General features: G+C 42.9%; 1 protein-coding gene across 7 annotated transcripts in view; it reads right to left on the bottom strand.

Annotated features, from left to right (window-relative positions):
* Positions 1-750: 750 nt before the first annotated feature.
* The window catches only part of TRAPPC9 (trafficking protein particle complex 9), a 1,198,476-nt gene continuing 1,171,620 nt past the window's right edge, over positions 751-27,606 (bottom strand). For 6 of the 7 annotated variants that reach the window (XM_033933661.1, XM_033933662.1, XM_033933665.1 and 3 more), the window contains 2 exons: positions 22,260-22,483; positions 751-3,400 (listed from right to left, as the gene is read on the bottom strand). In XM_033933661.1, the coding sequence (XP_033789552.1) occupies positions 3,221-3,400; positions 22,260-22,483 (404 nt within the window). In that variant the 3' untranslated portion in view covers positions 751-3,220. Of the gene's footprint in view, positions 3,401-22,259; positions 22,484-27,606 lie in introns of those variants that run through there. The other variant, XM_033933667.1, reaches the window with a different exon arrangement.

The following is a 27,606-nucleotide window of genomic DNA, read 5'->3' as shown; positions in this document are numbered from 1 at the left end:
TGTAGGTACCTGGAGGGCCGCAGAAAAAATAGTTAGGGGTCCTTAGACTAAGGCGCCCTAGCCAATGAAACGGGCGCTAAACGCTAATGCGTGCCTTGGTCTAAGGACCCCTAATTATTTTTTCTGCGGCCCTCCAGGTACCTACAAATCCAAAATGTATCCTTGCAAAGGGTTTGAGACCACTGGCCTAAGCTCTCCCAGAACAGGTGTGCCCCAATCACTCATGATCTGGCATCTCTCATTCCCTTCTCTCCCTCATCCCACAGGTCCAATATCTTTTTCTAAAGTTGTCCTATTGAGCATTACATGAATTAACAGTTTCAGCCACTGCCATTTTCATTAGTATAATCTGCATGACCCATGCTGGAGCTTCCCCCAGTTTAGCCCAAGCAATCTTGCCTCTGGATGGATGAAGACGGCAAATTCAATCGTCGCTGTAGTGCTTTTCTAAACCACGTTGAAAAGCACTAACAAAAAGGATTACGTCGAACCCTCACTGCACTGTGCAGTCAAATTATCAGGCCTACCCGTCAACAAACGGATCCAGATTGGTTTATTTGAGGTTATCTCTGTGCCGATGCTCTCCAAAGCCTGCCATATTAAGACTATAAATTGTCTCTCATAAAGCTTTCACCGCCAACAAAATTGGTCCTTTCCTTTCAGATATTTTTTAAGTCTTCTTTGGCAATGCAGAAACATATCATACACAACAAGGACAAGAAATTCACACGCTGTAAATACACTGAAGCATACGATATGGTGGTTCTTTATTCAATAGTCTACTGAAAATCTACAGCACGATAAGTGGGGTTTACAGAGCGTCCAGCTACCAACACAGTCAAGAATTATACCATACGGTGGAGTAAATAAAAGATGAACATGGATGCCGATGTCGCATGCTTTAGCTGTGCAAACGCTGGGGACTGAATAATTCAAAGCACACTTGAAACATTTGAAACTCATTTGCCTTCACGGAGGTCTGTGCTCTGAAGATGAGCGGTGAAGTCTTTTGGAGTCAAGAAAAAAGCAGAATTTGGAAACAGCGGAGCCTGGGCTCATCTGAGCAGCCCTGCCCAGCTTAAACAAAAAAAACAAGGTCATTTACTCGCAGCATGTGCCAAAACGCAGTATTTGCTGCAGGGTCCATTTTACGCAATGGGGCTCGGTGGCATGTATCGCGCATTGAGGGCTCCTTTTACTAAGGTGCGCAGGCTACATTGCCCCGCGCGCTAGACCTTAACGCCATCATTGAGCTGGCGTTAGTTCTAGCCGCGCAGCGCGCGGTGTAGCACGCGGTAATATCCTGCGTGTGCTAAAAACGCTAGCGCACCTTAGTAAAAGGAGCCCAGACAGCGGTAAGCATTAGCACACGCTGTTAAGTAAATGGCCCACAAAGTCGGAGGCAGGTATACGAATGCTACGTTGACACCCCTCCCCCCCACACCTTTTATCAAGCTGCACCAGAGGTTTTTAGCACGGGCTGGCCAGATAAGTGCTCGAGTGCTTAGGAATTCTATGAGCGTCGGAGCATTCTCTGCGCTGGCTCACGCTAAAAACCTCTAACGCGGCTTGAAAATAGGGGCCCCGAATGCAGGCAGCTCTACAGCAAACCCTCGCAATGATCATAATTAAAAAGAAAACTAGACGGACCATTTTGCTCTTTAATCGCTGTCATCCCCTATGTTACTGCCTTCTATTTAGACTGCAGTTACATAAGCCATAAGAAATTATTATATTACGGCGGTATTTTACACCGTCAAGATTGTTATGGACACAGAGCCAGCTATTCTGTACAACACGGATATCACCATGATATCTTATGACAGCAGAAGTCCACTGGCATGTTTAAGTATTTCATTTTTTGTTCTTGCAGACATTAATTCTCTTGCGTTAATACTGAACGAGTATAATGGTGCTATTTTAAGAATAAGTGTTTTGCAGGATTGGGGCAAAAACATCACTGGTAAACCAACTGGTTTTCTCCATGCTTACAGTTTTGTATGAAAATGTTTTAAACAAGTTTGCTAGTGGAATGTTTTCCGTTAGATTACCGGCATATTTCTCAATTGCTATTTCCTTCCATTAGCCACACAATCATCCTCTGACGAAACCCATGTAGAGAAAAGGCATTGGATTTGAGACCACAATTTTCTCTGGACAGTGACCCCAAATTAAAGGGCATGACCAGTACACCTTTTCAGTTGCAGAAAATTTCCTTGATAAAGGCCGTCAAGCTCATAACATTACATTGGAAATAGGCCACCTGCAATCTTAATATCTGCGTACAAAAATAATTTTTGATTTTACTGCATCAGTTTCTCTCCATTTGAAAGCTGAAGGGCTGAACTTAGACCTGCTGATGACAACTGTTTACAAATGCTGCAAATTTATGCTGAAAACCTTTAATTTTTTCTATTATTTTGGCATGATTTCCACTTTGATTCCATGCTACGTCTACGGGCCATTCTTTGACATTGTTAGAAAGTGCTGGGCCTTAAGTTGTCTTGACATATCATTGGTATGGAATAGTATGAACTCATTTCTGGGTTCTGTTACCCTGCAAGCACAAGAACTTGGCATCTTCCACCTTGCCTTACTTTGAGCAATATTTACAGACAGCTTTATACAATGATTCATCCTAAGGGATGCCATATTTGACAGAAAACCCAGAGTTGGTTAATCTTAATGGTTAATTTAGGGGTTTCGGCTACATAACCTACTGATCATTTCTGAAGAACACAGAAGTCAATCCATACGGAGGGTTAATGAAACTGTTCTATATAAGAGGCCACCGAAAAATTCTCAGCCCAACCAACAAAGTCTCCGTCGAGGGCTATTCACTTAGTCCAGTGATTTTCCACGTTTTTCGTTCCATCGGAAAAATATGGAATGAAAAAAAATGGAAATCACCGGACTACGTATTTAGCCCTCAACGGATACTGCCCCGATTTTGTTGGTTGGGTTGAGAACTTTCAGTGGACCCTCGTAGAGCTTAGTCTATAACAGTTCTACATAAACTATGTAGAGAAAGTTATGATAGTATTTTATATAAAAACCAACTTATCCTTCATAAGGGAACGAGAACTGTTACTATAGCAGCCAAATACCATTAAAGGCTGTTCTGAATTTTAACTGTATTCAAAAAGGTGCAAGGCTTTAGCAGGAGAAGAAATGATTTAAGGATGTCCCAGGCGTTCCTATACATAATCAGGTTTTAGATTTAAAACTGCGTTTGGAGCGCAGGATCGATGGCGCGGATGTGCACACTTGGCAGGCAGAACCAAGACAGGGGAAGCTCTCTGCTGGAGTTGTCATCGTGAAACTTAATGTTCAGATAGAAATCACCTGTGTATAGAAACAGAAGGGCTCCGAAACACGCAGAGTTTTCAGTCGGCTTTACCTGCAAGACAGATGGGGACATAATTAGTTGAAAAGAGCCCCGGCATTAAGATCAGCAAGAGCTCGTGAAAATACCTTACAGAAGTCTGAATTTCCTCCGGTGCTGCTCATAATACAATCACAACTTATGTTTAATTCATTACAAAGCACTGTTCCCTTTTAATATCATGTTTATGCAGAAGGCAATTTATTGTCACAGAGAGTTAGGATCAAATATCAGATTCTGTATTACACTTGCTCCCAGATGAACTACCGAAATGGTAAACAATGAACAGATAAACTATTCTGAAAGTAATTTTTTTAAAAAGTCTCTAGGAAAGGCGTACAGGGTAAAATATTCAGAGGTCTCGCAAATGATGAAAACTAAAATGCAGTGACATTACGCTCATGCATGGCACCATCATGTTGATGTTCATGCATGCGTGAAGGCCCTCTAGAAGGGCCCCGAGCCACCAGTGGGGGTGCCGGCAGGGAAGATGTGTGGAAAGAAGGCAAGGCACTGACTGACATTGGCTGACTGCCTACAGGATGTGCCTTTTGCCACAATCAGCCCGCGCTGGCGCCTCTCACGGCACACCTAAAATTTCAGAGGCCACACAGTTTGAGATATACTGACATAACATAACCATATATTTGTATATATTTTTTGATAGGCAAGTGTGGCAAAATGTCACATGGATCGGTTACAGAAGATCTCACTCACTATTCACTCACCCATCATCCAAAGATGTCAAACGAAAAAAACTTTATGATAACCTAATAGCCTCCAAAGCAGCTAAACTGGACAGACAAATCACCACTCTGTTATCTTCAACTATAGACTACAAAGCCTTCAGGAGAGACATTAAAACCATACTCTTCAAAAAACACATAAAACCTATCCAGCACAACCAATCTCAACCCAATATCCAACACTCTATTTACCCTTAGATCTCTCTAATACTCTTATCTACCAAACGTTATCTAAAACCCATAATTTCACCCTATTCTTATCTCCTAAAGACCTCCACTTCCCTTTGGTAACTCTTTACCCAACATATATTACCTTAAAAATTCTATGTCGTCGCTTATTCTATTCCTTCAAATTTTGAATGTAATTTTTGTTTTAGTTTGGATGTAATCCGCCTTGAACCGCAAGGTAATGGCGGAATAAAAATCACTAATGTAATGTAATAATGTCACTTGAATTCATAAGTTAATAAGAGAGGGCTGATTCTATAAAGGGTGCGTAACTTAATTGACAAAATACCCTTAACAGCCTCAATAACAGGGGAAAAAAAAATTAAATTGGGCGATAGACACTTATCTAATTCTATAAAAGAATGGCGTCTGTCGCCTAAGTGAGCGTTTCTATGGGCGGAGCGTGAATTAGGCGCCTCTAAATGCGATTCTCCAAAAACTAAGATGCCTAAAATGTAAACCCTCAAAAGCCTGGCCTACATTTCAGGTGCCTAAGTTTTTAAATAGACGCTGCGATTCCGTAAATGGCGCCTCAGTGTGAGTGGCACGTGGCCGGCACCATTTTTCTAGGCGCCAGCCGATTTAGGTGCCATTTAGAGAATCAGCCCCCGAATCAAAAAATGCTTCCACTTCCTGTGGAAACTCCGCACGCTAAAACCATTCTTTGATTTCACTTCATTCAGACGGTTCATAGGCAAAATCGCGCGAGACAACGGCACGCCGACAACTGAGCGCAAGGTTGACGGTGCGCCGAAGAAAAGCACTATTTTAAAGGGTTCCGACGGGGGGTGTTGGTGGGGAACCCCCCTATTTTACTTAACAGACATCGCGCTGGCGTTGTGGGGGGTTTGGGGGGGTTGTAACCCCCCTCATTATACTTGAAACTGAACTTTTTGCCTGTTTTTTAGGGAAAAAGTTCAGTTTTAAGTATAATGTGGGGGGTTACAACCCCCCAAACCCCCCACAACGCCAGCGCAATGTCTGTTAAGTAAAGTGGGGGGGGGTTCCCCCCCACACACCCCCGTCGGAGCCCTTTAAAATAGTGCTTTTCTTCGGCGCGCCATCAACCTTGAGCTCAGTTGTCGGCGCACCGTTGTCTCGCGCGATTTAGTCCCGTCACCCGTTCAGATTGTTACCTCAGTCTCTGGTCCTAAGCACACTGGACTATTGCAACATAATCTACAGTGGAACCTTGGTTTACGAGCATAATTCGTTCCAGAAGCATGCTCGCAAACCAAATTGCTCGAATATGAAAGCGAGTTTCCCCATAGGAAGTAAGGGAAACTCGCTTGATATGTTCCACCTCCTCCTCCCCCCCCCGAGGCTACCGGCGCTGCTCCATCACCCCCCTCCCCCCCATTCAAACCTGCATCGCATCCCCCGCCTGCGAAGGCCCCCCCACCAGAGAACTGCATCGCACCCCTATGCTGGAAGCAGCATCCGCCCGCCCGCCTTCCCAAACTAGCTCCTTACCCCATCTGCTGTTTGCCGGTGCCAGTTAAGGCAAAAGGCAGGATCTTTCCTTAACTGGCACGACACGCAGCAGATGGGGTAAGGAGCTTGTTTGGGAGGGTGGGTGAGCGGATGCCGCTTCCAGCATGGGGGTGCGATGCCGGTTCTCGGGGGGGGGGGTTCACGGGCGGGGGGTGCGATGCCGGTTAGAGCGGGGGGTGCTCGCTTATTGGGACTTGCTCGTTTTGCGAGTTAAGGTTTGCGGGAGTGTTTTGCTCATCTTGCAAAACACTTGCAAACCGCGTTACTCGCAAACCGAGGTTCCACTGTACCTAAGATCTCATTAAAAAAACCATCAAGAAATTGAGACTTATCTAGAACACAGCCATCCGACTCATCTTTGGCTTGAAACAATCTGACCACATCACCCCATACTACAAGAAACTCCACTGGCTATCTATAGCAGCAAGAATCATTTTCAAATTCAGCTGCCTCTGCTTCAAGACTCTTGTCGGCACCGCCCCCACCTACCTCCTGAAACACCTCACCCTGCAGGACAAACTTTGCTTCTCACGCAGAACACTGCTGTTCGCGTTCCCTTCCGCCAAAGGATGCAAATTCAAAAGATTCCTCAACAGAATGCTCTCCTTTCAAGCAGGGGTCTGGAACAACACCTTAAGTGACCTAATCCTGAACTCTCCAACTTACCAACATTCCGTACAAACGTAAGGAAGTTCTTCTTCACCCAGAGAGAAAACTGGAACGCTCTTCCGGAGTCTGTCATAGGGGAAAACACCCTCCAGGGATTCAAGACGTAGATAGGGTTAGTCTCAGTTAGGGCGCTGGTCTTTGACCAGAGGGACGCTGCGAGTGGACTGCTGGGCATGATGGACCACTGGTCTGATCCAGCAGGGGCAGTTCTTATGTACCACTCTTTCAGAAAATCAATAAAAACCCACCTATTTGACAAATTCATCTGCCTCGCTGTCCTTACAGCACCTTTTGTTGTACACCATCTTGAACTGAAAAGGTATGACGGGATATAAATAAAGCTATTATCATTATTATTATAGTGGCAAAATCTTGCCACTCTCCATACAACTGTCTGGCCCCCTAGTGGATGCCAACTCAACAGCACTTTAAGCATAACATTTGTCTGTATAGCAACGTATACAATCAAAAGTTATGAGGCCCTTGCTGGGAAATTAAACAGAAGTAGTTAAGCTGCCAAAAGCAATATTAGCCACATAGGTCATTTTGAAAATTGGCTCAGTGATATTTTCTTTACAAATCTATTTGACAAGGGTTACTCGGGTTAAGGAGAAAATGAAAAGAAACGATCATCATGCTATTTTGGGAGAACATTTTCAAAAAGCAATTTTAACGGTCCACAAGGCGATTCAGGTAAGATAGCTCTTTTTAACACTGCCTGTCCTGCAGGTAGGTAAAAGAAAGCATGTTAATTTACAATCAGGGGCATTTTCAAAAAACTATAATGGCCCAAAATGGCATAAATTGACACTTAGACATCCTAATTGCAGGATGTCCAAGGGCCCATTTTCCGGAGTCATCTAAGGAAATCCTTTTTTACAGAAAGGGTGGTAGATGCATGAAGCAGACTCCCGGTAGAGGTGGTGGAGACAGACTGTGTATGATTTCAAGAAAGCCTGGGATAGGCACGTGGGATCTCTTAGAGAGGGGAAGAGATCATGGTTACTGTGGATGGGCAGACTGGATGGGCCATTTGGCCTTTATCTGCCATCATGTTTCTATGTGTCTTTACAGAGAGGGTGGTGGATGGCTGGAATGCACTCCCGAGGGAGATGGTGGAGAGGAAAACGGTGACAGAGTTAAAAAAAAAGTATCTTGAATCAGAAAATAATGGTATATATTGAAGAACTAAGGTCAGTACTGGGCAGGCTTGCACAGTCAGTGTCTGTATATGGCCGTCTGGTTGAGGATGGGCTGGGGAGGGCTTCGACAGCTGGGATGGTTTAAATGGGCTGGAATGAGCTTTCATGGAGAATTCAGAACAATACCTAAGAACAATACCAGGCAGAGCTTTGGGTTCTTGCCCAGAAATAGCTAAGAAGAAAAATTTAAATTAAATCGGTAATTTAAAAGAGAGGGTAAGGTTGGGCAGACTGGATGGACCATTCAGGTCTTTATCTGCCGTCATCTACTATGTTACTATATGTTACTATATCTTCCTATATCTTCCAAGGCGTCCTACCTGCTGTGCATCCATAGAAACACAGAAACATGATGGCAAATAAAGGCCAATTGACCCAACTAGTCTCTCATCCGCAGTAACCATTATCTCTTTCTCTCTCTAAGAGATCTCACGTGACTATCCCATGCTTTCTTGAATTCAGACACAGTCTCTGTCTCTACCACCTCTTCTGGGAGACTATTCCATGCATCTACCATCCTTTCTGTAAAAAAGGATTTCCTTAGATTACTCCTGAGCCTATCACCTCTTAACTTCATCCTATGCACTTTCATTCCAAAGCTTCCTTTCAAATAAAAGAGACTCGACTCATGCACATTTAAATCACATAAGTATTTAAACATCTCTATCATATCTCCCCTCTCCTGCCTTTCCTCCAAAGTATACATATTGAGATCTTTAAGTCTGTCCCCATATGCCTTATGACGAAGACCACACACCATTTTAGTAGCCTTCTTCTGGACTGACTCCATCCTTTTATATATTTTTAAAGGTGCAGCCTCCAGAATTGTACACAATATTCTAAATGAGGTCTCACCAGAGTCTTATACAGAGGCATCAATACCTCCTTTTTCCTACTGGTCATACCTCTCCTTTAGTATCCTTCCAGCTTTCGCCATCACCTTTTCAACCTGTTAGGCCACCATAAGATCATCACATACAATCACACCCAAGTCCCACTCTTCTGTAGTACACATAAGTTCTTCACCCCTAAACTGTACTGTTCCCTTGGGTTTTGAAGCCCAAATGCATGACCTTGCATTTCTTAGCATTACATTTTAGCTGCCAAATTTCAGACCATTCTTCAAGCTTCGTCAGGTCTTTCTTAATGTTGTTTACACTATCCTGGGTGTCTACTCTATTGCAGATTTTTGTATCATCTACAAAGAAGCAAATCTTACCTGACAGTCCTTCAGCAATATCGTTTATAAAATGTTAAAAAGAATAGGCCCCAGAACAGAAACTTGAGGCACACCACTGGTAACATCACTTTCCTCAGAGCAATCTCCATTGAACACTACCCTCTGTCACCTTCCACTCAACCAGTTCCTGACCCGCCTGTCACTTTGGGACCCATCCCAAGGGCACTCAGTTTATTTATTAGACGTCTGTGTGGAACACTGTCACAGGCTTTGCTAAAATCTAAATATACCACATCTAGCGCACTCCCTCTATGTAATTCTCTGGTCACCCAGTCAAAGAAATTGATTAGATTTGTCTGACAAGACCTACCTCTAGTGAATCCATGTTGCCTCTGGTTCTGTAATCCACCGGATTCCAGAAATTTCACCATGCTGTTTTAAAAGCATTTCCATTAATTTGCTTACCACAGAAGTCAGACATACTGGCCTGTAATTCCCTACTTCTTCCTTATTTCTGCTTTTGTGGAATGGGACCACATCCGCCCTTCTCAAGTCCTCTGGTACAACTCCCGACTCTAGAGACTCATTGGAAAGGTCAGTCAGTGGAGCTACCAGAACTTCTCCAAATTCCTTCAGCACCCTCGGATGTACCCCATCCAGCTCCATTGCTTTGTCTACCTTTATTTTATCTAGCTCCTCATGAACACAACCCTCTAAAAATCGATCAGGGACTACCACTCCTCCATCCCTATTCGTGTTTGTCTCCTGAGGTCCTGTTCCTGAGGAGTGTGTGGCGCAGTGGTTGGAGCTACAGCCTTAGCACCCTGGGGTTGTGGGGTCAAACCCCGCGCTGCTCCTTGTGATCCTGGGCAAGTCACTTAATCCTCCATAGCCCCAGGTACGTTAGATAGATTGTGAGCCCACCGGGACAGAGAGGGAAAATGCTTGAGTACCTGATTGTAAAACCGCTTAGATAACCTTGATAGGCGGTATATAAAATCCTAATAAAACTTGAAACTTGAAACTTCAGCCGTGAACACAGAACAAAAATATTTGTTAAGCAATTTGGCCTTTACTTTATCAACTTCTACATATTTCTCCCCTTCACCTTTGAGTCTCACAATGCTACTTTTGCACTTCTTTCTATCACTAATATATCTAAAACATGTATTGTCTTCCCGTTTTACCGTGTCAGCTATTTTTTCTTCCATTTGCATCTTTGCTTTCCTGACTACATAACCAGCCTCTCTTAACTTTTCCAGATATTTTTGCCTGTCTTCCTCTTTTTGTGATCTTTTGTAGTTTATGAAAGCTAACCTCTTATTCCTTACCTTCTCAGCTACTACATTTGAGAACCAAAGTGGCCTTCTTTTCCTCTTACTTTTACTTTACTTGCCTCACAATTTCTCCTTTTAGTCTTGCCCATTTCATTTCCACTCCTTCCAGATAGTTCCCATCCAGACAACAATTCCTTGATGTACATAAGAACATAAGTCTAGAACCTTTGCTTTTGAATGAGCCCTCTCTATACCCATCTTAATATTACACCGTACCATGCAATGATCACTGGATGCCAGATGATCACCCACTGTAACATCAGAAACAATTTCCCTGTTTGTAAGCACTAAGTCCTGTATGACCCCATTCCGCATGGGTTCTATTGCCAACTGCTAGAACAGTTCTCCTTGTAGAGAATCCAGGATCTCCCTACTTCTAGAAGACCCTGCAATAGGGATACCCCAATCAACATCTGGCATGTTAAAATCATCTATTAGAAAAACTTCCCCTTTTTTAGATATATTCTGAACATCTACTATTAAATCTCTGTCCACTTCTTACATCTGTGAAGGAGGCCTGTATATTACACCAATGTAAATATATTCACCATTCCCTTTTTCTCCAGATTGATCCACCGTGCCTCTTCTTTGCCCTGCAGATACTGCAATTGTATGGCTTTAATATGATCTTTAACATATAACGTTACTCTCCCTCCTTTTCTTCCTACCCTGTCTTTTCTGAACAGATTATAGCCCAGAATAACTACATCCCAGTCATGGTTCTCCATGACCCACGTTTCCGTGATCGCTACTATATCCAACTCATCTTCTTCCATCACGGCTTCTAGATCCAGAATCTTGTTTCCCATATTCGAGCATTAGTATATACTACTTTTCCCATCCATGTAGAGGTACTGCATTCAGTGATTTACTTACCTGAGGGCTTATACTCACCGGGGGGCTTTGATTGCCATGCCCCATTGCTTCTAGTTTAAAGCCCTCTTCAGTAGATTAGCCAGCCTGCTGCCGAAGACACTTCTTCCCTTTTTTTTTGATATATGCAGTACATTGCAAAAGTTTTCCCATGCTCCCATCTAAGATGAAGCCTTAGAGCAGGGGGTGTCAAACTCAATCACATATGGGGCCGAATTCTGAAAAAAAGGCTAAGCAGTGGGCCAAATTTTTTATTAAGATAATTAGGGGTCCTTTAATTAAGGCATGCTAACCGATTTAGCACGTGCTAAATGCACATCTTAATAAAAGGACCCCTAAGTGACTAAGGCTTAGTCTTAGTAGAAGTATAGGGTTACAACGTCTCCAATCCCACACAGCTCTGTGGTGTAAACAAAATAAATATTGTAATCACAAAACAGAAAATAAAATTATTTTTTCTACCTTTTGTTGGTCCCAGGCTCTGGTTGTCTTCTGATAACTCGCTTGCCAGGGTCTCCTGCCCATTTGTCGTTTTCTTCTTTCTCCATGCTAATTAACCATCTTCCATCTCTGTCCTCCCCTTCCATTTCCCTTCCCTCCCCCGGAGGTCTGACATCTTTCCTTTTTTTCGTGTCCATATCCGCAGCTGCAGCGATGGACCCCACCATCCCCAAATCCACCATCTGTCCTTTTCTCAACTACCCTTTCATCCAGCATCTCTCCCTCCTTCCCCCCACCCCAGGGTCCACCATCTCTCCGTTTCAATTCCCAACTACCCTCCTATCCAGTATCTGTATACCCCCTCCACACCATCCCTTGTGTCCAACTTATCTCTCTTTCTGTTCCTTCCCTCTCTCCCTCTCCTCTGTTTTATTTCTTCCCCATCCCACCCCACCCTCCACTCAGTCCAGCATATGCACACCTGGACCCCTTCTTCTCTCCCGCAAGGTACTTCTGCACCAGGGCCTGCCCCTGTCCACCTCAGTAGCATGTTCCCTATGATGCGATCCTGCTCCTCCTCTGACATATGGGATCGCATCAGAAGGAACGTGCTACCGAGGTGGAAAGCAGCCTGTGAGGTTTACTACAGCCAGCTGGCGATCCTCAGCAGGCTTCTTTGAAGAGGAGACCAGGTGAAGGCAGATGCGAGTGAAGAGCAGCAGCAGCGGTTCGTGCCGGCGGGCCAGATTTACTATAAAACTTAAAATGTCTGGCGGGCCAGAGTTTGACATGTCTGCCTTAGATTAGAGTAAGGGTGAAACAGACCCCATTGAAATTTGAAGAATCTAAGTACATTTTTGAATTTTTGCAGTTTTTTATATCAAGGAATTTAAATAAGTTAAATACTCCTGTACTTTGAAAAATTGAACTTTTTGATACAAAACATGAACATGAGCAATTTGATATAAAAATTAGTAGGGTTTTTTTTAGGACCGATGAATGAAAATTGAACCTGTAGAAACTGTCAGGCTTGTGATATTTTATAATCTGCAGTTTGGTTTCTGAGGTCCTTTTCCTCTATTATAAATCAATCAATCAAGTAATTGTGTGATTTTTCTGGGGAATAAACAGTAATTCAGATTCTGAAAAGAAGCTGGATTTAATGCTGGCTCTATGTTTGGATTTTGCATGTACCCCGCACGTTTTTTTTGGAAAATGTTAGTTTAATCAGAACATGAATGGATTAAATGGCACACAGACAATTTAATTTGACATGCTGTGCAGTGATACAGATGTCTGAGCAAAAGTATCATTTGCGACTGTCTTGCCATTGCTAAAAATTAATGCTCAAGCAGTAAATTTGTAGCTGCTGGTGTGTGACAGCTGAGTGATTTGCAACTCAGAAAGACTTCATTCACTGATCAAAATCATTTTCTACATGTTTTACTTACTGTACATGAAAGCTGTGCAACCAGTAGGGTATGTTCTTTTTGTAAATGATAGCATCTCAACGCTGGATATTGGCATTGTGTTACAACTCTGCTAACTCGAGCAAAAGCACTATAATTTAAATGTAGGTGCTTACTTCATACATCAATGTGGTAGCTAGGAAATACTTTCTTTCCTGCTATACAAGCAACCATATTAAATCCTAACCGACCCTCAGTGGCACCACTCAGGACTCAAACTTTTCATTGTCCTGAGCTTTACGTGTCTGCTCGTCACTGGGTCTAATGATCTTTTTCATAGAGCTTAATATTTCTTTTCTTAAACTTTTTAACTTTTTATTCTTTTATAGTTTTGTACTTAGCTTTAGACTGTGGCTAAGTCCTCTTGGCTCGAGATGTCAGTATTTATAAGGGATGTCATAGCCGACATGTTTCGCCTAAATAGCTTTATCAAGGCTTCATCCCTCTTTACCGCCAACCACTGTAACCGCCAATTCACTGTAACCGCCAAATATTAAGCTCTATGAAAAAGATCATTAGACCCCGTGACGAGCAGACACGTAAAGCTCAGGACAATGAAAAGTTTGAGTCCTGAGTGGTGCCACTGAGGGTCGGTTAGGATTTAATATGGTTGCTTGTATAGCAGGAAAGAAAGTATTTCCTAGCTACCACATTGACAACTCTGCTAACTGCATGTTGCCTGCCGTTAATATCAGATTTGATATTGATAATGCTAAAATATATCTCTACAATAAGAAAAATATTAACGAGCAGCATTCCGTAGCCAAAGAGTTCATTAATATTAAAATGGTTTAACACAAATCACAGCTTGTATTAACAGGTGCAGTCAATCTGATGTCTTGGTCCTCCCCATCTCCAAGCACAAAGGAGCTTCTATTGAGACAGCCATGGGGGAAACCACTGCTTGCCCTGGATCGGTAGCAAGGAATGTTGCTACTCTTTGGGGTTTTTCTAGGTACTAGTGACCTGGATTGGCCACCGTGAGGACGGGCTGCTGGTCTGACTCAGTAAGGCTATTCTGATTTTCTCCCTGCCCCACAAAGATTCCCTTCTTCCTCCTGAAAGGCTCCAATTCCCTCTTCCTGAGATGCCTCAGCCCCTATCCTGGTCCCTGCCAAACCTTATCTTGGGTTGTCGGGCCAAAATGTGTCATAAGAAAATAAGAATAGCCTTACTGGGTCAGATCAATGGTCCATTAAGCCCAGTAGCCTGTTCTCACGGTGGCCAAAACCCAAGGTGTAGCAATATTCCATGCTATCAATCCAAGTTAAACAGTGGCTTCCCCCATGTCTTTCTCAATAACAGACTATGGACTTTTCCTCCAGGAACTTCTCCAAACCTTTCTTAAAACCAGCTTAACTATTCTCTGAGTGAAAAAAAAATTCCTCCTATTGGTTTTAAAAGTATTTCCCTGTAACTTCATCGAGTGTCCCCTAGCCTGTAATTTTTGACGGAGTGAAAAATTGATCCACTTGTACCCGTTCTACTCCACTCAGGATTTTGTAGACTTCAATCATATCTCCCCTCAGCCATGTCTTTTCCAAGCTGAAGAGCCCTAACCTTTTTAGTCTTTGCTCATACGAGAGGAGTTCCATCCCCTTTACCATCTTGGCCGCTCTTCTTTGAACCTTTTCTAGTGCCACTATATCTTTCTTGAGATAAGGAGACCAGAATTGAACGCAGCATTCCAAATGAGGTCACACCATGGGCATTATGACATTTTAGTCTTGTTAACCATCCCTTTTTTAATAATTTCCAGCATCCTGTTTGCTTTTTTGGCCGCTGCCACACATTAGGCAGAAGGTTTCATCGTATTGTCTATAATAATACCCAGATCCTTTTCTTGGGCGCTAACCCCCAAGGTGGACCCTAGCATCCGGTAACTGTGATTGAGGTTGTTCTTCCCAATGTACCGTATTTGCCGGCGTATAAGACGACTGGGCGTATAAGACGACCCCCCAACTTTTAGTTAAAATATAGAGTTTTGTTATATACTCGCCGTATAAGACTACCCCTTCTTCCGCACACCTTCTCTACCGCCCCGGGTGCAGCACAGCCGGCCAGGTCCCCTTACTTTTGTGGCACTTCCCCGACCGACCGACAACAGCCCCGGTCCGACAAACCTCCCTGCCCTTAACCGCGAATCTAAATTATCTTCTTACAGCTGCTGTAAGAAGGTAATTTAGATTCGCGGCTACAGGGCAGGGAGGATTGTCGGACCCGGGCTGTTATCGGTCGGTCGGGGAAGTGCCACAAAAGTAAGGGAACCTGGCCGGCTGTGCTGCAACCGGGGCGGGGCGGCCGCCCCTCTCTCTTGGTAGCCACTCGAACCGCGAGGCTACTCTCCTTCTCCTTATCTGCCCTGCCTGCAGCACAGAGCCGAACGGAAGTCTTCCCGACGTCAGCGCTGACGTCGGAGGGAGGGAGGGCTTTGTTTAAGCTTTGTTTAAGCCCTCCCTCCCCTCCGACTTCAGCGCTGACGTCGGGAAGACTTCCGTTCGGCTCTGTGCTGCAAGCAGAGAAGGTAGGGAGAAGAAGAGCCGCGTACATCCAGAAGACTGAGCATCCAGCCCCGCAGGAGCCCCGCGACCCTCGGAGGCGTCCCCATGGGATCCCCGCGACCCTAGGGGGCGTCCCCACGGGATCCCCGCGACCCTAGGGGCGTCCCCGTGCAGCTCTCTAATGTAAAGTAAGGGCATGTAAACAGTACCCGGCGTATAAGACGACCCCCGACTTTGGGGAGGATTTTAAGGTACTGAAAAGTCGTCTTATACGCCGGCAAATACGGTACATCACTTTGCATTTTTCCACATTAAATTTCATCTGCCACTTGGACGCCCAGTCTTTCAATTTCCTAAGGTCCGCCTGCAATTTTTCACAATCCGCATGTGTTTTAACAACTTTGAACAGTTTAGTGTCATTGAGCATCTACAATCCCATAGGCCCTGCTATTCAAAATGGTAAAATCTGACCTGATACTGTCCTTTAGTACACGCTGTTTACAAAAGTCCACAAATGTGTTTGAAAATGACTTTTTAAATGTGTTTTTTAAAAAAAATATGCTAAGAACTAACCCCTGGATTCTACGTAAGTTTCAAGTTTCTTTAAAATTTCTTATACCGCCCAATCAGCCTTCTAGGCGGTGTACAAAATCATAGAAACATTTGTTGGCTAAAATACAAATTTAAAATGACAAAACATCACCAGAAATAACAACAACATTCAGAGACATTTAAAAACCGTGACGAACAGAAAAAAAAGGGCTGAAACTACAAAAAGAAAGAAGACATAGAAGGAAAGAACAACAGGGAGAGGTGGTGATGGTAAAATCCATCTAACTAGTAACATAGGGCCCCTTTCATCAGGCTGTGCTAGAGGTTTTTATTGCAACCTGATGCATTAATTGATTAAATGTTCTGATGCTCACAGAAATTCTTATGAGTGTCGGAGCACTTACCTCGCCGATCCACGCTAAAAACCTGTACAGCAGCTTGATAAACTCTCGCCTGATTTAGCGCTAAACGCAAAGATGCCCATAGGAATAGGAGGCATGTGGAAATATTTCTTCACTCAACATGGAATTCATCATTGGATAATGTGGAGAAGGCAGTTAGCTTAGCAGGTTTTAAAACAGGTTTGGATAATTTCCTGAAATAAAAGTCCGTGAGCTTGGGGAAATCCACTGCTTATTCCTAGAACAAGCAGCATAAAATCTGTTTTACTACTTTGGATCTTGCCAGGTACTTGGGACCTGGGTTAGCCACTGCTAGAAAAGGATACTGGGCTTGATGGCTGTCCCATTATGGAAGATGTTATGTTCTTAGGGAACACCTTGCAGGATTTGAACCTGGTTTTCCTGATTCTTTCCTGGCCACTGCTATTTGAGTTTTTGCCAGGAACATGTGACCTGGATTGGCCACTGTGGAAACAAGACATTGGGCCCGATGGACCTTTGGTCTGTCACATGTAGCAATTCTTATGTTTTTATTCTGTAAAGGAAGCTCTGTGCAGAGCACCCTTTACAGCAGGCATGTCCAACAGGTAGATTGCGATCTACCTGTAGATCGCAGAGGGGGCAGAGGTAGATCGAAAGCCCCACTTGTCTCCATCTCTCCAGCAGCTCGCCTCATCGCTAGGAGAGCGCTCATGCCGGCAGGTCATCTGCCGAGCGCTTGCCGCCGCCTCTGATCCTTTGCCTGTCTTTTTCCCCTGCCTGCGGGAATCTTGCCTGCAGGTGTATTGGGGGGCGCTTGTTGTTTTTGTGCCAATAGTTTGTGGTACCCCAGAGGGCTGCCGCCCACGCCCAGTGATGATACGACACAGGCCCGGCGTCATACCTGGTCTCCTGCCTCTCAGAATCACTCATTCCCGCCCTCACCCCAACACCCCTTAGAAGTGTGTTATATACCAGGCAATATCCATGCGCTCGGGCTTTACCTGAATACATTTACTGTATTAGTTGGGTCGTGTGCTGGTTGTTGGTCGCTTTATAGTTCGCTTTCATCAAACGTTTTTGGGCAGACACAACAAAGTGTCAAGAATTTGGTGATTTTGGTGGGCTTTTCCAATTTTGTTCTAACTTGCCTATGCCTTGCCTTCAAATTGGTTCAAACCACTGTGACTTTTGCTAGCCTCTGCAATTTTATTTTGACTAGCCTTTGCGTTGATTTTACACTACAATTTTATTTTGCCTTGCCTTTGCATTGATTCTACACAGTGTGCAGAATTTATTAAATTGTGTGTTGTGGTATTTGAACTTGTTTGGCGGTATTTGATTTTATCTGATTTGCTGGACAGGTGTTTGAGTTTTTTTGATGATTGTTTGGTGGTATTTGATTATTGGTGCCAGTATGATGAATTTTTATTTTTACTTTTAGAACTGCATGTGTGGTTTTGGCATCTCCAGTCCATGTATTGCACATCATCCAGAAGTCTTCAGTTCCTGTTGATCATTAATACTTTGGGACAGTGACAGTTTTAGACCAGATTCAGCCAGTGTTTATACTAACTTAGCAGATTTGGCCTTCTTACATCCAGCCACCCCAGTATAACGAAGATGAGTGTTTCAAAGAAGAGCAAAACCTACCACTTTCATGATGAATGGGAAATGGACTACTTCTTCATCATGGTGAAAGACAAGTTTTGCTATCTAATTTGTAATGCCCCAGTATCTTTGCCAAAAAGGATAATCATTATAAGGCTCTGCATAGCAATAAGTTTGATGCTGATTTTCCACTCAAAAGTGAAATTTGTAAACTGAAGCTCAAAGAACTTAAATCAAAATTGGCTACTCAGCAACAGTTGATGGCGAAGCCAAGGTCACATTCGGTCAATGCAACCATAGCATCCTTCAAGGTAGCAACCTGATCGCAACGAAATGCAAACTTTTCACTGAAGGGGAATTTGTAAAAGATTGTTTTCTTGAAGCAGGTGACAATCTTTTTGAATGATTTAAAAATAAGAAAGAGATCATAGCTGCTATTCAAGATGTACAATTGTCAAGAAACACCATTGTGCGGCAAATAGAAAAGATGTGTGGAGACACAACTGAACAATTGGAGGATGTTTCAAATTGTGTTGCTTTCTCACTCCAACTGGATTAATTTACAGACATAAGAGACATCGCCCAATTACTAGTCTTTATCCGGATGGTTTTTGAAGACTTCAGTGTTAAAGAAGAACTATTTGGAATGATTTCTTTAAAAGGGAGAACTACCGATCAGGAAGTATTCAGTTCTTTCCATTCTTTTGTGACAAAGTGTAATATTCCAGGGCATAGACTTGTTTCCATCACTACTGATGGAGCAAGAGCAATGACAGATGAGGTTAAGGGTTTCATAGTCCTCTGTAGACAGCATGACGACTTCTCAGATTTCTTTTTTTACCACTTCATCATTCACCATCAAGTTTTGGCAAGCAAGAGACTCAATACAAACACTGTCATGGACAAAATTGTAAATTCAGTTCGTGGAAGATCACTTCAAAGACGGCTTTTCAATCTTACTCTTGATGAAGGGGCAACGGAAATCATTTTGCACAAGTAGGCACAAATTTCTGCAAAGATTTCATGATTTGCTGAATGAAATAAGAAGTTTTTTGAAGGAGAAGGGAGATGACCAAGCAGAGTTGGAAGATGAGGAGTGGTTATGCGATCTGGCATTTCTCGCTGACTTTACAGGCGAACTAAGTGATATGAACCTTAAACTACAAGGTAAAAACAAATGCATTGGCGAGATGATGAGTACAGTTTCATCCTGACCTTGCAAACAACACTTTTGAATAGTTTCCTAATATGCAGTACCATCTGGAACAATATCCAAATTTTGTTTTTCAGAACGAGAAGTATGTGACAGAAATCTGTTCTTTTATCCAGGAATTTGAAAACAGATTCTGTGACTTCCAAAAAATGGGAACAGTTGTGGAGTGCTTGTCATACCCATTCAAAGTAGATGTGGACATTAAAGAAACTGCAGTTGCTATCAGTAAAAATTACTCATTGAACATGCCAACTCTTGAAAATGAAATAGTAACCCTTAAAAATGACATTTTTCTCAAGATGAGCAAGAATAGTTTTGGAAGCTAGTGCCCAGAGACAAATTTCCCAACTTGAGAAGATGCAGTGAAGCTGTACACTCCTGTTTCAGTTCAACTTATTTGTGTGAATCTACGTTTTCCCATCTGAAAATGACAAAGAGTACACAACACCCCAACATGACAGATGAACATCTCCAGGATTCCCTGAGACTGGCCCTCACGCAATATTCACCCAACTCCAAAAAGCTGGTGGATGAAATGCAGGCTCAGACGTCTCACTAATTAGCAAGAGCGAAATATTAAAGATTGTGCAAGATCAGTCTGGATCAATACTCGACCTAAATTTAACAGAAATTACTCAATAAAAGTTAAAGAAAGTTATTAAAACAGTTAAAGAAAGTTATTAAAACAGTTAAAGAAAGTTATTATTCAATAAAACTTTAAGAAAAAATGTACATTCCATTTCCCCTAGCAGTTCTTACTGGATTTTCATCTCTCTGTTTTGTTTTTGCTTAATTTGCTTAACAGCTGATCATATCCAAGTAAATGATAGGTTCATTAAAAATGGGGGGAATCCTCCAACTTTATTGGGTTAAAATTGAATTTAAAACTTAATTTTCATGGTGGTAGATCACCAGCACTTTTGGCCGGAAAAAGTAGATCACGGCCTGTTCGAAGTTGGACATGCCTGCTTTACAGAATACTATCTTAGTGCAAATCATAACAGTGCCTATCTTTGGGTGTCATTTATTGAATCTGCCCCTAAAGAACTTATGGCAGCAAAATAATCTGAATGCATTTCCAGCTGTTTATTTGATCACTCAAAGAAATATCAGTATGAACTCTCATTTCAAAATCTCCATTTGGAAATTTGGTTATATTCTGCTAGAATACCGCTTTGTGCCTTTATGCCTGTTGCAGGTTTCCGGATCTCGCTTCATCTTGTCAGGTAGAAACCGACGTTTCAGCCATCATGCGGTGGCTTTCTTCAGGGTATGCTATGAGGTCTGCAGTTTGTCTTTATATATAGTAGGCCAATTGACCTGATTGAGAACAGAGAGGTCTGTTGGTCGTGAATTTGAATTTCGGCGGGAAAGTTAGTTGATTTCCCCCAGAATAGAAAAGTCTCTGGCGAGTTTGAGATGTTCTTCCGGTGAAGCTGCGTTGTATGTTCTCTCAGGGTTTCCAAAGCTGGCATCATGATTGATGTAGGTTTCTGTATCTTGCTGCATCTTGTTAGGTAGAAACCGACGTTTCAGCAATCATGCTGTGGCTTTAATCAGGGTACGCAGTGAGGTCTGCAGTTTGTCTTTATGTATAGTGGGTCCACTAACCTGACTGAGAACAGGGAGGTCCGTTGCCCATGAATTTGAATTTTGGCGGGAAAGTTCGTTGGTTTCTTGAGAGAACAATCCTTTAATTAGGTTAACTCATAAGAACTGAAATGGCACAGATGAGTTATCAAGATATAGTTTTTTTATTGTAAGTTCATATATTTTTTTTATTTGTGATTTTATGCATGTTTTGTAACATGCGTAGTCAATAGGTGGGATATCAGTTTTAAAATAAATAAATACATTTAGACTGTCATTACAAAAGTCAAGTAATTTGATAAATGACTTTAGTTTGGGGACTCAGGACCCATTCTATATAAAGTAACATAACAGCCATAAAGAAGTTCAATGTAATCATTCAGAACACAAATATGAGAAGGTTCATCAAAGGATTTTCATCAAGGTAGTTTTATTAATAATTTCATCTTCAGTGTGATGAAGCTGAGGTGGAAATCCAAGGAGGTGACAATTTATATTATTTTTGAACTGAGAGCAGGCATAGTTTTCTATCTTTTTCAATGTACAGTGGAACCTTGGTTTGCAAGAATAATTCATGTAAACTAAAGTGCTCGTATATCAAAGTGAGTTTCCCCATAGGAAGTAAGGGAAATTCACTTGATTGGTTCCCCCCTCCCCCACCGGCACTGCTCGCTACCACTCCACCACATCCCAAAAAGACCCCACCCATCCCCAAGGCCACTGGTGTACTTTCACCCCACCCCAGAGAACTGGCATCGCCCACCACCCGCCCACAAACGCCCCCCCCCCCGAGAATTGGCATCGTCGCCCTGCCGTGAATGCCCTACCCCCCCCTCCCCCCCGTGAACCAGCATCACCCGCCCAACTAAACCCTTATCCCAATCTGGCACCGGCACACAGTACCAACCCACAGGACATGCCGGTGCCAGTGCCTGAAGATCTTGCCTTTTGCCACTGGGCTGGGCCTTGAGCATCTGCACATGCTTGAGGCCTTCTGGCTCCCGCTCTCTCCGAAGGCCTTGAGCATGTGCAGATGCTCAAGGCCCAGCGGCAAGAGGCGGTATCTTCAGGCACCGGCACATCCTGTGGGTTGGTGCTGCGTGCCAGATTGGGGTAAGGGTTTGGGTGGGCGGGCGATGCTGGTTCATTTGGGGAGGGGGGGGTTCGCGGGCGGGGTGATGCTGGTTCGTGGGGGGACCTTCGCAGGGGGGGGAGTGATGCCAGTTCTATGGGGGGGCTTGCAAATCGAGTCAACGCTCGGTTTGCAAGGCACGATTTGCTTGAGTGTTTTGCTCGTCTTGCAAAACTTCGCAAACCGCGTTACTCGCAAACCGAGATTTGACTGTATTTATAAACAAAACATTTTATCACTCTCAAAAAATACTTACATGATCGATATAAAAGGTGTTGGATCCGACAAAGGTGATGATATCATGAAGTTCATAGTTGTGCACACCGTTCTGGAAGTCCTGGTAGGGGATGACAGTGAGAGCAAAGGGACCGACAAGGTGTTTGCTCCTATTGGTCAGTCTCACCTCCAGCTGTATTGGATCCCCAACTTTACAGTCTGCTATGACATCGCAGTCACAAGGCTTCCCATCCACCAGAACATCTGCAAGAAGGAAACAAGCAATCAAAGCCACGTTATTAGGGCAGTCAACCTAGGCCCAGAACTGAACTAGATTACAAACTGATTGAAGGGCTGGGCTCAAAGGTAGGTGCTGGAAAGGTAGGCCTGGAAAACCTTGGCCTACATTTTGGGGGCCTACCTTTGCCGGAGGCACAATTCTGTACCTGGCGCAAATACGTGATTGGCATGCGATTGGTGGCCTCTGATAACAGCGCCAGTTACAGAATCCAGGCCTCAATGCTTAAATATAATCCACATTTTAACAGGCTGCTCTTATGATGCCCTAGATCCAAAATGGTCCAAACTGCAATGTCCTTAGCTGACTATCTGGTATTATTTATTTAAAAAATCTATATACCACCTGGAGTCTCAGCGGTTTCCAAAATAACATACATAAAAATAACACATACATAACATTTTACAATAATTCCAAACATTTTAATAAGTGCAACCTGAGGACTCCTCAGTATCATCGTTCACTGTCATTGCAAATGGATTTAGAATAAAAGTCCAAGGGAGCAATTCACAACTATGCATTGACAAATAGCTTTGTTTTAAGCAACCTCTTAAAGCTATAACGATCCAAACATAGTCTTAATTGACCATAGTTTATTCCATAGAGAAACACCCATATATGAAAACATTTTCAAATGTATGGCCACGTACCTTATGTTCATAGCCAATTTAGATATCAAACGCATACTACCCGCGTGATCTCAGAACTCATGACGGTCTATAGACCACCCAATGGTCCTGAAACCAGTCTGGCACAGACTGATGCACCAAAGATAACCAGGAGAAAGGAAACTTCATTACACTTCTCCCTCCGTATTTGCGGTTTCAGCATTTGCGGTTTCGATTATTCACGGTTTTTAGCTTGCTGGCTCCTGCCCCAAATTACATCAGCTTGCATAGAAAAATCGCCGATTCCCAGCACTTTCTTCACCGTGTTTTGCCTCTCCTTCAGGAACAGGCCAGGTCTCCCACCATGTTATTCGCAGTTTCACCATATCCACGATGGCTTTTAATAGAAAACATCAAATAACATATGAAAAAGTTATTCGCGGGTTTTCTGTATTCGTGGGTCTGTTAATCCCTTATCAAAGCGAATGCGGAGGGAGAAATGTAGTCCAGCTTTCGGATTACAAAAAATGGTGTCAGGTCAAAAGTGCGCCGGGACAAAGGCGCGCCCAGACAATTGAGTGCAGTGTGGAGGCGTGCGCCGCTCAAAATTAATGTTTTTAGGGCTCCGACGGGGGGGCGTGGGGGGAACCCCCCCCACTTTACTTAATAGACATCGCGTCGCGTTCTGGGGGTGTTGTGGGGGGTTGTAACCCCCCACATTTTACTGAAAACTTCACTTTTTCCCTGTTTTTAGGGAAAAAGTTAAGTTTACAGTAAAATGTGGAGGGTTACAACCCCCCAAACACCCCATAACGCCGGCGTGATGTCTATTAAGTAAAGTGGGAGGTTCCCCAACAAAACCCCCCGTCGGAGCCCCTAAAAACAGTAATTTTGAGTGGCGCGCGCCTCCGCGCTGCGCTCAATTGTCTGGGCGCGCCTTTGTCTTTTGCGCCATTGTCTATGAACCCAAAAAACTGCATCACTGATCACAGTGCAGTATTTCTCGAATACGGTCTATGTTGCTTTACACAGACCCTGTTTAAAATATTCAGTACGTAACCACAGAACTCGGCAAGAGAGCATCCTATACTACCACACCTAAATTTCTATAAGGTTCTTTAAAAGAGAGATCACTGTAGAACCAGTCATCAAAGCAGAATGAAGAATGACATTGACTCTTGTCTTCAGACATAACCGCCTGTGTTTTCAATGTATTTAAACCAGCGTCTCCCAAACTTTTTTTTAGTTCCTGCACACTAAATGGAGCAAATGTTTATCACGGCACATTATAATTAAAATTATAAAACTGCAAAACCAACAAAAAATTAAAATTGAGAGTTATTTATTCAAAATTCTTTAAGCTACGTATGGGTAATTGTAACAACGGTGAAACTAAAGTAGATAGAATAGAATTGGTAATCAATGCGATGGATGGGCTTGTTTTTGAATGCATATGAACTCAAAATGCGGCTTGTTAGTTAACAAACAAACACGCATTTCATTATCCACCATCTGCCGTTCTTTTTTTTAAATTTAATTTTTCTCACAAGTTGAAAATCCAAGTTCGCAAAGATAAGAACATTCAAACGGTAACAAAGCCTTGATAGCTTTGCTGCTACTGCATAAAAAATAAAAATAAAATTACTTGCCATTAGTTTTCAAGGACCAATCACTTCCCAAAGAATGATGCTTGTCTGGGCGATTGTATCCTTACGCACTGTCACAAACCCGAGCCCAATGCCGGCCTTGTGCCAGTTAAACCCCGGAGCAAACATCCCCTGAAACTGGTCCGGGCTAATCACTGTGTCCCTGTAAGGCAGGAACAAGAACAGGAAGCACAGGCTGTGTTCAGACCTAATGCTGAACACAGCCTGGTGAAAACTGGTAGGGCCCCTTTAAATCCTCCATTTTGTGGAAAGCTGGCTAAACAGGGTAGAAGGCAGCCTCAGCGGAAGGAAGTTCAGCCCCTGAGTAGGGCTGGGCGGGGCACAGCAGCTTGGCAGCATTTGGAGAGTTGGCTGTCCAAGTGAAGGGGAGAAACAGAGGAAGTTTCCAGGTGGAAGGAACCTCCACCTTCTCCCGAGCCCACTGACGTGGAAATGTTTGACCTAGAGGCAGACCAGCAAGCACCGGAGACCCAGGTACCAGAGGACATGGATTGCAGTTTTCTTCCAGAGCTGGAATGTCCAGAAGGCATGAAAGTAAGCTGAACTGGCTGGGTGTGTGTTTTTCAAAGTTGGGTTTTGTTATGGACTTTTTGTATGCTGGGTGGCTTGCTGCAGGAACTGGGCTTAAGGACAATTAAGCCACATGAGCAAAGCATTAATGAGGAGAACTGTGAAAACCCAGAAGATTGGAGTCAGTTTGCATGACTGCAGCATAGTATGTTTGGGGGTTATATTTTTTTCATTTGTGCTTTGCTGTACCAAGGAGCTGTATTGGTAGAGCTCATATCCTTCCGCTCTTGTATGCCTGAAGGGAAGGGTGAAGCACGGCTACATTTTAACTGCTCAGAGTTTTTTGTTTGGGAGTTAAAGGCTGCCAGAGACTTTGCTATACCTGGGACATTGATAAAAGGACTTTGGGAAAGTTATCCAGACCAGGCTGGTAATCACCATATTATTTTGTTTCATTATTATGACCAAGATCTGTTGAGTCCATTTTCATTTCATGCGTTTTTGCTTGGACCTGTTCAGATGAACAATAAATTTGATTTCTTTATTTCATTACCTACCTGTGTGAGGTCATTCTGTTTTATTCACATAGGATAGTTTATCAACAACAGGGTCTTCCTCCCTCTTGGGGAAGCACGCTGGGAAAATATTTTAAGCGTGGGCCGGTTACCGCAAGCCTCGAGGGCCGGCCACGCTACAGCACACAGACACTCATAATAACATGGACAGACTCTTGTGTACACAATGTACATGTCATCTATTCTGGTGTATACTTACGATGGAAATTTTTAAAAATAAAGTAAAATCCAATACATACCCTGACGTAAAATATTATTAATCTTGACTGGGGTTGCTATTCAGCATATCACCAATAACTGGAAAAATTATACTAATCTTAATTATACATTTTGGTGGAATTCGGTATGCCATATTTTTAAGATGGAAAGAGCAATTGCAATACAGAAAGGGAACTATAATAATTTTATAAAGATCTGGGGGCCAATGGAACGACATTTTCCTTGGATGAATATATGTACACATTGGGGGGGTGGGAGGGAGTTTTCCTGGAAATTTCACTATATTATGTGTTTATATTATATTTATGATATAACTGATTATAATATTTGAAAGAAGGGGGGTGGGACGGGATATAATTTTTATGTTTGTAGGATTATATGAGAATTACAAGTGTTATTGTTGTTACTAATGATATATTCCTGTACGCTTGCTGTAAGTTTTCAAAATGAATAAAGAATATTAAAAAAAAATAATAATAAAGTAAAATTCTCTCATTGTACACCACTGTGCCCTGGCACACAGTTTGAGAGACACTGATTTAAACCATCAGAAGAAGAACAGTGGGCCACAAGAAAAGTGCTGAAAACAAGCTATACTGAAATGACGTATGGGGACAGACTTAAAAATCTCAATCTTTTGGAGGAAACACGGGAGAGGGGAGATGTGATAAAGACGCTTAAATACCTACGGAATGTAAATGCGCATGAGTCGAGTCTCTTTAATTTGAAAGGAAACTCTGCAATGAGAGGGCATAGGATGAAGTGAAGAGGTGAGAGGCTCCGGAGTAATTGAGGAAGTACTTTTTTACAGAAAGGGTGGTAGATGCGTGGAAGAGGTGATGGAGACAGAGACTGTGTCTGAATTCAAAAGGGCCTGGGATAGGCACGTGGGATCTCTCGGAGAGAGAAAGAGATAATGGTTACTGCGGATGGCCATTTGGCCTTTATCTTCCGTTATGTTTTCATGAAGACTCAAGATGAGACAGGTTTCGGTATAAGGCCTGCATTAGAGATGATCTTCAGTGCATTTAAAAGCATTAGAAATACTCTGCATCCAAGATACCAGCTCAAAGAGGCAGAACAAAGCGTAGTTAGAATCTTATTTGTTATTGTGCCTAAAGATGCAATCTGGTTGTCATCAGCGTAGGCATAAAACAAGAAAAATTGTAAGCATGAAGAAGCCTCCCCAAGGGCTGGAGAAATATATTATGAACAACACTGGTGAAAGAACGAAATCCCGAGGAGTCCCATAGGACAGCTCTTAGCTCCTAGAATTGGAACATTTATATTTAGAGTAAACTTTAAAGCTTTATCCTGTCAAAAATGATTTAAGCCAAGGTAACATAGCTATTAAAAAAAAAAAAATATCTGAATTAAAAAAAAAAAAAATGTTACAGTGCCAATCCCTCATCTCAACAGGAATTGCATTGGCATTACTGTCTCACTGAAGAACTTGCCAGTCTTGATACCTATTCTGGTGCTTTTCTAAATCAAAACGGCCCTTCCCATC

This window comes from Geotrypetes seraphini, chromosome 2 (genome assembly GCF_902459505.1).
Source record: "Geotrypetes seraphini chromosome 2, aGeoSer1.1, whole genome shotgun sequence".
NCBI classification, from domain to species: domain Eukaryota; kingdom Metazoa; phylum Chordata; class Amphibia; order Gymnophiona; family Dermophiidae; genus Geotrypetes; species Geotrypetes seraphini.
The sequence above is the reverse complement of the archived record's forward strand: the minus strand, read 5'-3'. Positions and strand labels throughout refer to the sequence as shown.